At 47.3% G+C, this 14,554-nt stretch overlaps 1 protein-coding gene across 1 annotated transcript; it reads left to right on the top strand.

Moving 5' to 3' along the window:
- The first annotated feature begins 13,465 nt into the window (after positions 1-13,465).
- On the top strand, positions 13,466-13,954 carry LOC133624684 (putative HTLV-1-related endogenous sequence). The gene has a single exon (XM_061988667.1). The coding sequence runs from the start codon at positions 13,466-13,468 to the stop codon at positions 13,952-13,954; it is 489 nt and encodes a 162-aa protein (XP_061844651.1).
- The last annotated feature ends 600 nt before the right edge of the window (positions 13,955-14,554 follow it).

Genomic DNA, 14,554 nt, shown 5'->3' with positions numbered 1-14,554 from the left:
CTGAGGCTTTGTGTGAGTTACTGTTGAGCCATATCCAGTACACAGGTAAGAGGACAGATCCTTGTTGATGATCAGTCATGATTTTCACTGGACTTTTTCCCCAGCTACGTCCTTATGTTTCTACAAGCTGCATTAGCTGTTAGGCTAGATCATAATGCAAAGCAGAGCATTCCTGGGGCTGCTGGAAGCATGCTGAACATTACAAAGCTCACTTTCTGAGCAGTGTGCTTCTCAGCCCTTAGGGAAAGGCGGCATTGGGCAATACTTTAACCTGTGTATGTTCTGAGCAGGAGAAAGAATACTTGGAAGTCCTGCTGACTTATGCTGCCTATGACTGGCCTTGACAAATGCACTTGTCTGCCAGCTACTTCTGTTAAAATATTTGCTCGTGACATCCTTGAGGGAAACTGTAAAATCCTCTGTTAAGCAATTGGATGTCCACATTTTAGAAGTGAAAAACTTGCATCAAAAGTTCCATGGAAGTGCTGCTGTTCAGTCCAAAAAGTAGTTACAAGAGATTCTTATGGGAGATTTAGATGACTTTAAGGGTATGATTAAGATCTCTTCTGATGTGATTTGGATTGTTGGTTATTGCAAACATTGTTGTCGCCTTTCTTGAATGCCTCCTTAGTTATATTAAAGAGTGAGGAGATGTAAACATGATTATCAGACTCAGCTTGCATTTTACATTATTTTTTCTGTTTTGTCTGTTAGCTCCTGATGTTGACAGTACCTGAATACACAGGTGCCTTCTACTACTTCCTTGTCTCCTTAGGGTTTTCCTTAGTATTTGAAAGCTGCCTGGCTCAAGTGCCACATGTATAGAAACCTGCTCTTGGCTCACTGTTGCCTTGTGGGTCGATCTTTCAAGGTCAATTTTCATGTAAATCCTTACTAGAAGGGATTTGGGATTGGTTTGGTTTTTTATAGTATACATTTTTTAGTGCTCCACTAACACGCTAGAGGCAAAGGGGGATTCCTGGCACCTTCCTTCGTTCAGGTGCGATTTTGCTGTTTAACTAAGAGCACAGTTCTGCACATGGTTCAAGGTGGGATCCTGTATGACAGCATCCTTGTAACTGAGATGCTCTGTGGAAGTACCTAAAAGTACTGTGAGAGCCTACCAGAAATGGTAGATTGTTGACTGGGAAGCATGAAGTCTCCTGTACTGAGTTCCTGTACTGCTGCATGTGAGCTGTATTTAGTCTTTATTAGAGGGATGTGTCCTGTGTTTCTTAACTTTCCCAGCAAATTGTGTGAATAGGGCCAGTTAAATCTCAGTGTTTTGCTTTGGTCTTGGCTCCCATTACCCATGTTACTGTGACATTTGTGCAGTTCTATATGCACACCCCCAAATACTGTTTTACCATAAAATTGTTTGGTTTGAAGAGACCTGAACATCAAGTCCAACAGCTAACCTCATGCTGCCAAGCCCACTGCTAAACCATGTCCCTCAGTACCTCATGTACAGAGCTTTTAAATATCTCCAGGGATGGTGTCTCCACCACCTCCCTGGGCAGCCTGTGCCAGTGTCTAACAACCCTCTCAGTGAAAAAGTTTTTCCTAGTCTCCAGTCTAAACCTCCTCTGGTGTAATTTGAGGCCATTTCCTCTTGTCCTGTATTGCTTGTCTCTTGGGAGGACAAGACCAACCTCCACCTCACAATAGTCATCTTTCATGTAGTTGTAGAGAGCGATTATGTCTCCCCTCAGCCTTGTCTTCTCCAGACTAAACACCCTAGTTACCTCAGCTGCTCCTCATCAGACTTGTGCTCTAGACTCTTCGCCAGCTTTGTTTCCTGTTTCTGGACACATTTCAGCACCTTGTCCATCACTTGGGGAGTTTCACGTTCCAACAGTCATACCTGTTTTTAAGAACTTTATTAATTTATTCTCAGTGGATTTCCTATCACTTCTCAAATCCATCTATGTTCTTATCTCTACAGCCGCTGGTTGCAATTACACAGTTTGTTGTTGTGAGAAGTACATGTTCTATACTTGCTTTTCAGTATCTTAAAATTACCGGTTCTTTTACCATAAGAAGCAACCTCACCATAAGAAAACACCTCTCCATTCTCTTTACTAGTGACAGACTGTTACCTTTTTTTTTAATAAGTGAGAAGTCCTAATTAATCTCTTTTTATATATAAGCTATTATTTGGTAACTGTTCTTGTTACTCGTTTGAAACAGGAGAATTGGTGCACATACAGCATCCCAGATGTGGATGCCCTATATGTTATATGGTGATATGACAACTTCTTGTTTTCCCCTCTGAGATCCTCCAAATGATTCTTTGTATTCTGGATTTACTTTTGATAGCTGCGTAACACTGAGCTGGTATCTTAAGTTACACAAAAAGGTCTCACAATCACTTTCCTGAATGTTAATTGCTAATACAGAATGGATTCTTGCATGGGATTTTTTGTGTACTACAGTACATTTTTTCTCTTAGATTATTTTGTATATTGCACAAGTCAGTTTTTCACTGTTCTCCTTCCATCCCAGGCACCCTGCCTCCTGTAATTTTACTTGGATTTTAATACCCTAATAATTCTGTACCACAGAGCCGAGGCCTTTTCTGCCTCCTACCCCACCAGTGAGTGGGCTGTGGGGGGCACAAAGAGTTGCGAGGGGACACAGGAGGGACAACTGACTCCAGTGGACTCAAAGGATGTCCCAGACCAGATAATGTCAGGCTCAGCATATGAAGTTGGGGGAAGAAGAGGGAAAGGGGGGACATTCAGAGTGATGGCCTTTGTCTTCCCAAGTCACCACTGGGTCTGATGGAGCCCTGCTGTCCTGGAGATGGTTGAACACCCTCCTGCCTTTGGGAAGCAGTGAATGAATTGCTTGTTTTGCTTTCCTTGCATGTGCAGCTTTTGCTTTACTTACTAAACTGTCTTTATCTCAGCCCACGAGTTTTCTCACCATTAGTCTTCTGATCCTGACATGGGGAGGGAGTGAGCAGCTGTTTGAGGCCTAGTCACTGATGGGTTAAACTATGAGTGAGCTGCTATAGCAAATCTTTCCTTGTATTTTATGATAGAGTATTTTTTACTCTATGCTTCCAAATTTCTGTCTTTAAAGGAAGAATCTCCTTAGAGAGTTACTTTGTGATGCTTATTGTTCATGGTAATAGTGGTTTTGTGAGAGAGAGATCTGCTTTGCGCTTGGGAGTTTTACTTCTAGCTTGTCTTATTTTCTTCTTTTTCAAATAAGCATCTATTTCTCTATCTGACTATCTTCTATGCAGGTATTTAATGGGATGTAGATTGCATAAACCTAATGGTAAGGCATAAAAGAGAGCTACAAGTTAAAAATGTTAAAGATGAACAGTATCACATTCTGAAACTAGAAGAAATGTCCTCTAAGCTGTCTCCAGGGTGCACAGCTCTTGGTCCTGGCATCAGGCTAGCTTTTATCTCCAGAAGAAGTTAAGTACCATGTTAAATTACTTTTATTGGTGACAATAAGGAAAGTAATTTATTTCTATGGAAAGAAATAGAAGAATGTGAGTGGGATTTTAAAAATAACAATTTATTTCAGCTGAGATACTGAATTCAGTTCAACTAGTAGCACTAACCCATAGCCTCTCAGGCCCCTTGGAAAGATACAGAGGACTTTCCAGCTGACTTAACAGGTTTTTCTGTTTCTTGCATGTATGATACTATTGGTGACTTCCCAGCTGATATTATGGTCCTATATGACTCTCTAATAGTCTCTTCTTTAATAATATATGGTGTAGAAATGGATTCCTGTGTTAACAAATTAACTGCAAACTGTGCAGAAGTGTTTTAATTTGGTCCTGTTCCTCAGATTCTTTCCAACTTCCATTTCTTCATTAGATCTTTTCATACACCTGTAACCATTTCAAAGCTTTTCTTTATTCTTCCATCTTAGGAACAGACTATTTCTGCCAAGTGCTTTCTTCTGGCACTACTGAAAAGTTGATGTAAATCATGTACATCTCTAGAAATGGGGAGTAATTAGAGGAACAGAGGCAAGTTGTGCCCTACCACTTGATGCTTTTGCCTTGATGGCAAATAAATCTTCTGTTTTAAAAGGCTGATGCAATTTCCTGATGCCCAAGCTCCTGCTGAAGGGAGCCTGTGCAGTTGTGTAGTGACTACACAGTGACTGCCCAGAGCCCAAGGCAGCCTGGCCACCAGGGCAGCTGGGAGTGATGAGAGAGGGACAACAATCTGTAGCCCAGTGAGGAGGTGGGGGCCAAGGTGCTAAGCAGAGTGTGTGGGGTGCATCAACAGAAGAGGGCTGAAGTGGGATCACTCCAGGTCTGTGCACACAAATAAGGAAGGGCCTACAGGCCAGCATGGTGGGTATATCTGTCTTACCTCTGGGAAATCAGCATCTCGAGTGCCTGTGGACATGGCATGGGGAGCAAGCAGAAGGAATGAGAGGTCTGTGTGCAGTTACAAGGCTATGATCTCATCCGGATCCTGGAGACATGGTGGGATGGCTCACACAATGGGAGGGCTGCAGAGGGTGCCCACAGGCTTTTTAGGAAGGACAGCCCAGGACAATGAGGAGGAGAAGCTGCCCTTCTTGTGTGAGAGCTGCAGGAATGCATGAGCTCTGGCTTGGGATGAATGAGAGGAGCCAAGGGAGGGCCCACAGGTCCTGATTAGTGGGCATCCCAACGTGCTTGATGTTGTAGTAGGTGTCTACTGTTGACTACTTGATTGGGGGAAAAAAAACCTAGATGAGACCATCTTCAAACAACTGCAAAAAGCCTCATGTTCACAGGCCCTGGGCACAAAAAGTCCAGGAGATTGCTGGATTATCATTTCACAAATGCTAGAGAGTATTCTTGCCAGTTTCCTCATCCTATTAAAATGTGTATTTCTTTCCATATTCACCTCTATTATCCAGTTATATACTGTGGTTAGAACTATGGAGCTGTGCATGCCCAGCTATGACCATAGCAGCATGCACCACAAAAGCAGTGGGCACACCAACAGCGCAGCAGTTGGAGGTGAGCCTTTAAAATGAAATCTATCCTTTGCCCTCCTGAGATGCAGTGCAGCTCCTCTTTTTTTTCCTCCTATACACAGGCACCGTTGACAGCAAGTGCATGCTGCCCAGCATCCTGCAGTTTTCCCTCAGCCTGCTCCCCTTTCCAGAGGGAATGGGGTCAGCTCACCTTTAGGAGGCACAAGATACCTCGAAGCAAAAGTTCTCCCCTTTCCTTTCTTTCCCTGAGCTTACACCGGGCTTTGAGTCTAAACAAGACCTGGAGCAGGTTCACTAAATAACAGCTCAGAGCGAGTTGCTCCTTGGCATCCACACTTACTCCAGAAGGTGTTTATCCCACCACTAAATTTATCTGTAGTGTAATGTAAATTGCCTGAAGTGCAAAAATGAAACATGTACACAATAAAACAAACACAACTTTAATTTTCTTCTACAGGTTGAACAGCTGTAACAGGATATGTGGGATCACTTTGTCCCATTATTTTAAGCGATCCTTTATAAAGGCCTAACCAAGCAGGTAAAACCCACAATTGGGCTTCTTGTCCTGAGTAAAGTGGGACAGATAGAACATATTGCTTACTTCTGCTTCCATAAAAAACACTTCAGTTGTTTTCTTGAACCTTTCTGTCTCAGCTTTAGGATTAAGCCTTCATCTAGGCCAGTTCCATTATAGTGTATTTCCTTATGCAACATTACGTCCACTTTGCTGAACATCCGACAAAGCTTACCCAGCCTGTGAGCTCTGTTTGCACTTCACACAGGTTTGCACTTCACACACGTGCTCATTGGTACAGAAGTGTTGCTGTTACCCAGGTAAGTGATGCACGAATAGAAGCTTTGGTTGCCGGTACTGTTCCTTTTACTGAGTCCTAAACGTGTCTTGCATGTATTTCTTCAAAGTTGACAGTGTACATACAAGCACAGAAAGATAAGGCAATGCCAACAGTTGTATAAGCATACAGTTAGAGTGTGCTTGGTCTGCCTGTATGTAGCACATGTATACAGCAAGAGTAGACAGTCATATTATTCCTTGCCTAGCACTGTAAGTTGAAGTAAAAACCGAGGTTTGGGGTTATTTCAGCAAAAGGTTTCTCAAATTTAGCCTCTCTTCTTTTTTTAAGGCATTTCCAAGACCACAATTTTTTTTTTTTTAGCCTATATATGAGTCTCCAACAATGATTCTGATTTCATCTGATCTCACTCAATTCATGTTATTCCTCTGCATCCATACTGTGCTCTGGTCCACCACGTGAATCAAGTTGTAGCTCCTTTCCCACCTCACCATATTATAGAATCCTTCAGGTTGGAAAAGACCTTTAAGATCATTGAGTCCAGCTGTAACCTAACACTGCCATGTCCACTGCTAAACCATATCCCTAAGTGACAGATCTACACATCTTTTGAATATCCCCAGATGAAAAACCAGGTTGTGAGATGCCCCTGAGAGTAATGCAATTTGAGACACCCAAACCCCCAGAAAATACTGTGTGATGATTCGTTCTAAGTCTGACAGAATTAGAAGTGGGGGAGGCAGAACCAGTTGAATGAGATGGACTGTTTGGGACAGAAGCCTGGCTGGAGACTCAGAGCACGGGGTCCTGCATCAGCCCTGGGCTCATTGCCCCTGGGCCTGCTTCAGTAGCATCCTGGCTTGTATCAGCAATAGTGTGACCAGCAGGACCAGGGAAGTGATTGTCCCCCTGTGCTGAGCACTGGTGAGGCTGCACGTTGAATATTGTGTTCAGTTTTGGGCCCCTTACTACAAGAGGGACGTTGAGGTGCTGGAGCATGTCCAGAGATGGGCAACAAAGCTGGTGAAGGGTCTAAGCACAAGTCTGATGAGGAAGAGCTGAGGGAGCTGGGGTTGATGAGGCTGCGGGGAGGTAGGATCATTCTCTACAATTTCCTTTCTGGTACAACTACCTGAAAGGAGGTTGTAGCAAGGTGGGAGCTGGTCTCTTCTCTCAAGCAACAAGCAATAGGAAAAGAGGAAATGGCTTTAAGTTGCACCAGGGGAGGTTTAGATTAGATATTAGGAAAAACTTATTCACTGAGAGGGTTGTTAGACCCTGGCACAGGCTGTCCAGGTAGGTGGTGGAGTCCCCATCCCTGGAGGTATTTAAAGACGCATAGATGAGGTCCTGAGGGACATGGTTTAGCGGTGGGCTTGGCAGTGTGAGGTTTGTGGTTGGACCCGATGATCTCAAAGGTCTATTCCAGCCAGAACATTTCCATGATTCTGTGTGAACGTCCAGCTTCCCGGGCGAGGCGCTGGCAGGAGAGGGCGACAGAGAGCCGGGAGCAGGGGCTGACGGCGCCGCTTCCCGCAGCCGAGGGGGTGACCCGGGAGGGCGGCACCGGGGGGCGGGGTACGCGCCGTCCGCCCCCGGGCCGCAGCTGCTTCTAACGGGCAGGGCGAAGATAGAGATGTGGGGGAAAAGGGTTTCTGGCCCACTGCTCCCTGCGTGGAGCCGGGAGGGCGGGGAGGCAGAGGCTGCTCTGACCTTACGCGGCACCCCTGGACGTGGAGGGCTCATGCCATCAACAGCCCCTTCAATGAATGCTGGTTATAAAATGCAACTAACTACATTTTAATTAAACGTAATGGACTGAGATGTTACTGGCGCGGCTCTCGGGCTATTACAGGGTCCCCTGTGCCCTTCAGCCCGCGGCGTCCCCAGCGTCCCCGCACACCGTTCGGCCGGCGGCCTTCTGCGAAACAAAGCCAGACAACGGCAGCGCTCCCCGCGGCCCCACGCCAGCCCGCGGCCGTCCTGCCCCCGCCGACCGCCCACCTGCGGCTTGGGCTTACCCCCAGCCCCTCGGCGGGAGGGCGGCTCGGGACACGGGGCCTCGACGGCGCAGTCCCGGCCCCGGGCTTGGCCCCTGCCCCTGCCCGGCCCCGGCTCGGCTCCTGCTCCGGCCCGCCCGACGGGAGCTCTCCGAGGTTCTGGAGCGCTGCCGGCGCTCCGCTGCCCTGCCGCCGCCCCGGGGCCCGCGGCCGCCGTCCCGCGGTGGTGACAAGGGCTTCCCCACGGCAGAGGCACAGCGGCCCTGTACTCAGGACGTGGGGATTCCCGCCTGGGGCCTTGTTTTTCCAGATACCCCAACCGAAACCGCCTTCTCTCTCTCTCAGTGCCTCCGCTGCCCGGGAGATGATACTATATTGCTTCTCTGTAAGCTGTGTGGAGGTCGTGACCTAAGCAGCAAGTCTCCAGCCTGCAGAAACGGCTTTTGGCGATGGAAGAAGCCTCATTTTGCAGGACGGGAGTCAGACCTGTTTCCTGAATAGCAGAAGGGCAGAGAGCAAAGCACCTTTTATCCTACACAGCTAAAACACTGCAAACAAGGACTGCCAGGGGTTCTGATTCTCTGAGTATGCAAAATGCTTCTCTGGTATATTCTGGTATATTTCAGTGGGTTTAAAAGTATTTTTCACTTGTTGTGCACATTGTACACGCCATTTTTTGTGGTATCTACTTTAAGTTCTGTGTAAGTCTCAGATATACTGTATACTGAACTCCATTTCTGATTGAATGGTGGCCTGGCCATAACAGCTGGTTCAAAACATGTATGGGAGCTTTTACACACTTTGCTGCAGAGTATGATTTCATCTTAATATGTGCATCAGTTCTCTTAAGCTTCTTTTCAGTCCTCAGGAACACATCTGGATGGGACTAACTTTATCTTTTCTGCATTTTTTCTTACAACTGTACGAAGTGAGTGACACCCAGTCAGCTGGGCAGTATTACACATGTGCCTTGGGTTCTCTTTGCATCAACCTCATGGATTACAAGGCCAGAGAACCTTGGACTCACATTAGCTAGCAACCTAGCTGTGAGGCAAGGAAGTAATGAAAATGTGAAAATAATGAAAATATGCCTTGATTGAGCCTTTAATTCCTTCAGTATTATTCTCCTTTGCCTAAGAATACACTTTTTCCTTCATTACTAGTTAATTACCATAAGGTAAAGGAATGTCTAAAGTGTAGTCTGCTGCACCACATGTCTTTTCCGTGCAAAGTATTTGTAAGAGTTGTTCTACACACAGCCTTCCGTCAATCCTTCCTTCAGTCGCCAGCCTGATGAATGCCTCCTATGAACACCAGCATCATGGAATAAACATGACTTGTTCCGATGTAGCTTGCTGTGTTCTGACTGTATCTTCAAAAGCACACAAACGTGGAGTGGTTCTGGTAAAGTAATAGCATTGAGGTTGATTTCCTGAATTAATCTGAAGTATGAAGAACTCCCAACAGTTGTTTTAATACAAACTTAATCTTGCGTATGCTAGAAAAAATGACATCATTTTTCTTTATATAGTTTCACTGGTCTTGTTAGTGTTACTATAGCAAGAGCTCTGTATTTTTTTCAGGTTTTCAGTATTTTTCAGGCAGGATCACATGTCAAAATGAGTACCAATTTCAATTTCCAACATACCAATTTGATTATTCTATTCACTGTAATTTTATTTACATGTGCCATTATTCAGAAGTCATCTGGAAAAACTTAACGTGCCTGGTGCTGCTTATTTTTCCTTCGGACAGTAAATTGCCGCTGGAAATAAGAGGAAATAACTGTATGGCCTTGAATGAGCTTTGAATGGGACTTGAAAAATGAAGATGCCAACATTTCCAAATCTTTGACAGTTTCTTCCCACCATTGCACTGATAGGGAATGGTTTACCCTTCCTCCACCCTGCCACCCCTCTCCTATGCACCCACCACTCCTGCAATTCATCATCATTTTCTTCCACCTTCAGGTTAAATCTCTGGGCTATGGCTAACAGTGTAAGAGCAGTGTATTGTTGAGTGAAGCCCTTTCTGCTTGAGAAAATGTAGGAGAGTACTGGATTCTTTCCAGGGTTACAGGTGGGTTGTGCATGTTCATCTATGAATGGTCACATCCCATATCAGTCTATAGGGAAACAGCCTCTCTGCAAAGAAGATCTTTTTACTCTCTTTAGCTGTAACAGCAGTATCTCTAATGTGCATGTGGCTATGTCTAGCTGTTTCACTTGTGCTTGACTTTGTATTGGTACAACTGTAGCTTTTATATAGTGACAAGAAGTTATACTGTGTAGAATGAGGTATTTATAACTAAGAGTGGAGTGGATGGGTGTAGTGGAGAGGAACACAAGCCTGGTATGACAGCAGAGTCCTCTGAAAGTGAAGACACACGAGGCACAGGATGATAAGAAAAAAACCACAGCCTTTGCACTGAAGAACTCAGGGCTATAAAGAGTTTTCCAGTAGCCTGCTAAAGCAGTGCAGAGCTGGGAGCTGGGCAAGGCTGGTTTAACAAAACCAAGAACAAGTATGTAACATACATAAAAGGCATCACATATAGTAAAATGGATGTAATGTGAAGCCATAGACAAATGAAGAGCCAGCAAAGGTCTAAAAACTTTTAAAAAAACATATAAAAAAAGCTCCATAAAGTATTTTTTTGCTTTTCTCAGCAAAGAATGTGTTGAGAAGACACCGAAGGCTGCAACACCCACTGCTTGGGAAGGGCAGCGCTGTCAACCCCCGGTTGCAGAGGGCCAGTGGAAGGGTAGGCACAACACCAAAAAAAAAGACAGAAAGAATGTGTCTATAAAAAAAAAGGAGCTGCATTATTATTTCTGATATTTTTGTAGTAGCATTCTTTCTTTTTCTGTAATAATTAACTCTCACCTAGTAGTTCTTTGATTAGACTGTTCCATTTTCCCCTATACAAATAATAAATTATGAATAAGGTGAGTTTCTCTTTTTTTTTCTTTCCAGAAACAAACTCTGTGCATAACATCAGTAACTGGAGCTAAGGATGCATCTTTTCAGAGTAGGGTTTAACAGTCTCTCCAAGGTCCCAGGCAATATCTGGCACAGAATAAAGATATCCTGTCTCCCAGCCTGGCACATTAACCACAGGACCATTCTTCCTGCCTTTGCTTTATTTATTACTTTGAAATAATTCTTATGCAACTGAGCTCTTTGAAAGTATGTTACTATAAATAGTAGGAAAGTGAGTACACTGTAATTTGAAAAATACCAGCTCCTGAGTTTTAGGACATCATTGAATCCATGGGGCTATTACAGCTGACCCCAGGGAATCACACTGCCATGACTCATGGTCTGAGAATACACAATTTAGTGAACACTGGGGCTGTGACAAAGACAGGTGCTGCGTAACAAAATAACAAAGGTGAGTCCTGCCCAGCTGAACGATGTGCTGCTTTTCTCAAAACTCAGAGGTAACCTGCTACTTGTCAGCTGGTGACCAACAGGCATGAGCTTTCAGGAAAACAGCCAACTCACGTTCACCTCCAGACTGCACATAGTTTTCCTGCAGGCCCTACTCTGCAGCCTGCTGAGCCAGACTCTGGTTCTTTTTCAGTCACTGAGATTATCCTGCACGCTCTCTTTCCTGAGACACTTCTGCAATCCATTTTCTCTCCTCTACTTTCCATTACACTGCAGGGTGTCAGGGAGGTCCCTTACAACGCTTAACATCCTGTGATTCTGTGATAGCTATTTGTGACTGGAAACATGTATTACAGGTAGGTCCTCTGATGCCTACAGTCTATGCAGAGGCAATGATGCCATTCAGCATCACTGAAAAGCCTGGTTGCTAGTGCTCATGGATCTGCCTTCTACAGGGATACATCCCAGGCTTGTTGAGGTAAGTGTGGATTGGGTAATTAAATCTCTTTGAGGACCCCAATTAGTCAAGTTTTTGTGGCTGAGTGGTCCTGTGTTGATGCAAGCCAGATGGTGGAGCAGCTGTTCAAGAACATTGAAGGTGCAAAGGTGAAAGCAAGTGCAGTGCAGGAAAAGGCAGGCAGGTGTTTGGCTGCTGCTTGGGCCTGCAGGCTGACAGATCTGACGGCTTACAGGCAGCAACACTTTCAGTGAATTGTAAACATTGTTCACCTGAGGGTTAATTTCTGAAGAAAAAGTAAACATGAATCTAGGAACTGACATTCTTTTTTGGTCCTTTTTCAGAGCATTTTCCTTGACTTTGGTTGGACGCCTTGAACCTAAAATGAACTTTTTTGTCTACTAGCTAACAATGTATGTGAATTGGTTTTCTTCTCTCCAGGCAATTCCTACTGGTGCAAAACCACTCATCAAAACAAAAAATTATCTGTGGAGAGGCAAAAGAGTGAGTTGATAGAAAAAACTGTGTTCATGAAAATGACCAGTTCCATGTCATGGGCTTAAAATGGGAAAGGCATGTAGAGTGCCAGCATTCAGCATTGCCCTTGCTGGATCAATTTAACTCACTTAAAGCTCTTGGGGCCACCTTTCTCCCAGAGTGATAAACTCCACAGGAGTAAAAGCTTCTCACAGGCCAAGAAATACGTGTCTGCAGCAGTCTTGCTCCAAAGTGAACATTGCCAGGTGGACTATGATGCACTCAGTGAGATCAGTGTGAAATGCTACAGTTCTGCACTATGTTGCATTTACAAAGAGCAAAGTGATTTGTCACAAAAACTTCCATTTGCAGCTCTTTGTGTTGTAGCTGGAAAGTCGCAGTTTCCGTATTACACACAAAGATACCAAAGAACAGCAAGATTCAGTGGTTTAGCTTTATTTACCATCTTTGAAATCACATCCGAATTCCCCAGCATGTATGCTAGCCAACTCCATATGGTGGCAGTGGTTTAGATACAGATTTAGGGCTATTTTTCACAGACTTTCAAGGTACTGGGGACCATTTCTTATGCTGTAGATCTTCAAAAACTCAATACATCCCCATCTCACAGGACTTGCTGCCTCATTTAAACCATCCTACCTTGAAGCTTAGATAGTACAGAAGACCCTAAGATGTGGCAACCACTGCTAGCTATGCCTGATTGAGGCCAGCATCTGTAAAAACCGAGAGGCTTCTTTATTTTTGTCCTTCAATTTGATTCCTTCTTTGCCCGTGCTTGGTAGGTGAATTCTCATGGTTGCAAACGTTTTGCACAGACAGGTAAAATGTGTTGTAAGAGTTAAGTGGTATATTGATTAATCTTTGCTCTATGTCTTTTTTTTTGTCCTTGATTTGCCAGATATCTTAAGAAGGGATGATACCTTTCTGTGAAGAGGCTGGCAGCACGCCACAGTGATGAAAGATGCCCTTGTAACCGGAACAAAGAAGCCCGGTTAGGGATCCTGATCCCAGCAGGGGCTTTGTTGGGATGCTTTATGCGCCTAAAACGTCAGTAGAATAGTAGTTTCAGACAGACACCTCTAAAAAAACCCCCAAAACCAACCGAAACCCCAGGCTCTGGCTCAGTTGTACCTTATGCCACGACTCACACTGGGTACATTTTGCTGTGAGAGGCTGTGTTACCAGCGGTGCAGCACTTCGCAGCGGTACAGACGGCCGCGGGCATGTGCGGCACTCGGGAACCGAACTGAGCCCGTTCATAACGTACACAGCGGGCCAGCCACGCCGGGCCGGGCCCTTCCCTCTGCCCCCCGCGAAGCCGTTGTCTCCTCTCCATGAGCGGCGGTGACCAGGCGGCCGGGCCCCGGCTCTGCACCCCGCCTTGTCCCCGCCGGCGTTACCCGAGGAGCCCGAGGCCGCCGGGCCGCACCGGCCCTTCGGGTCGCCGTCCCTCGGAGCGTGGGGCCGGCGGGCGGTGCGGCGGCGAGCGGCGGTGCCGCCCCTGCCCTCTCCCGTGCCGGCGGGGACGGAGCGGGGCTGCCCTTGGCCCCGGCCCGGCGGCAAGCGGTGCGGGAGGACGCCGAGCCCCGTCCCCACGGAGGGCACCTCCGGCCGCCGCGGCGGAGAGCCGGGCCCTGCCAGGGCTTAGCGCCTCGCCCGCCCCCGCAGCCAGGCCGCGGCGGTGCCAGCGGCCGCCGCTGCAGCGCGGCGTTTGCGTGAGGGGGGCATGGCCCGCCCGCCGCCGCCGCACTAGCCGGCCGCGGGGTTCGCCTGCCGCCGCGGCCGCAGCATGCCGAACAGGGCCGGCCTGGACGCGGCGCTGAGGATGTCCCTGCGGCGGAAATCCTCCAAGATACACTCCTCGGCTGGTGAGGAAAGGGCGAGGCGCGGCGAGAGGAGGGGAGCGGCGGGGGGAGGAGGCGCCGCGGCGGGGGAAGGAGAGCGAGGGCAAGGGAGCCGGCGCCTCCATCGCACGGCCCCGCTCCCGCACCTCCCGGCCGCGCCGCCGCCTCCCTCGCCGCGGTGTCTGAGCGGCGGCAGCCCGCAGTGCCGGCCCCGCCTGCGGGCCTCTGCGCGGAAAGGAGGCGCCGCGGACCCCCGAGCTGCGGAGCCCCGGGCACCGGGCCCCCGTCCCGTCTCCATCCCGCGGCCGCGGCGCCGCAGCCCGCGGGGCCTCCCCGCACCCCCGCGCACCGCACCGGACCCTTACCGCTCAGTGGGCACCCGTCCCACAGGCACCCCACAGGATCTCGACGTTCCGCAGGGTCCCCACACGCAGAGGTCGGGCCGCCCTGGCCCGCTGCTGCACAGCCAGTGCCGACCCTTTCATAACTCCTTGGGTGGAAGACCGCCAGCGGACAGCCTGGTGCTGACTTCTCTGCACCACTTTTGGTTCTGATAGTTTTTGATGGGAAAATTCCTCG

Source organism: Colius striatus, chromosome 1, assembly GCF_028858725.1.
Source record: "Colius striatus isolate bColStr4 chromosome 1, bColStr4.1.hap1, whole genome shotgun sequence".
Classification (NCBI taxonomy): Eukaryota; Metazoa; Chordata; class Aves; order Coliiformes; family Coliidae; genus Colius; species Colius striatus.
Note: the sequence above shows the minus strand (reverse complement) of the source record. Positions and strands in the feature narration are given on the sequence as shown.

Bases quoted from the DNA above. Each gene is read 5' to 3' on its own strand.
- LOC133624684 (XM_061988667.1), top strand. From the start codon at position 13,466: ATGAGCGGCGGTGACCAGGCGGCCGGGCCCCGGCTCTGCACCCCGCCT.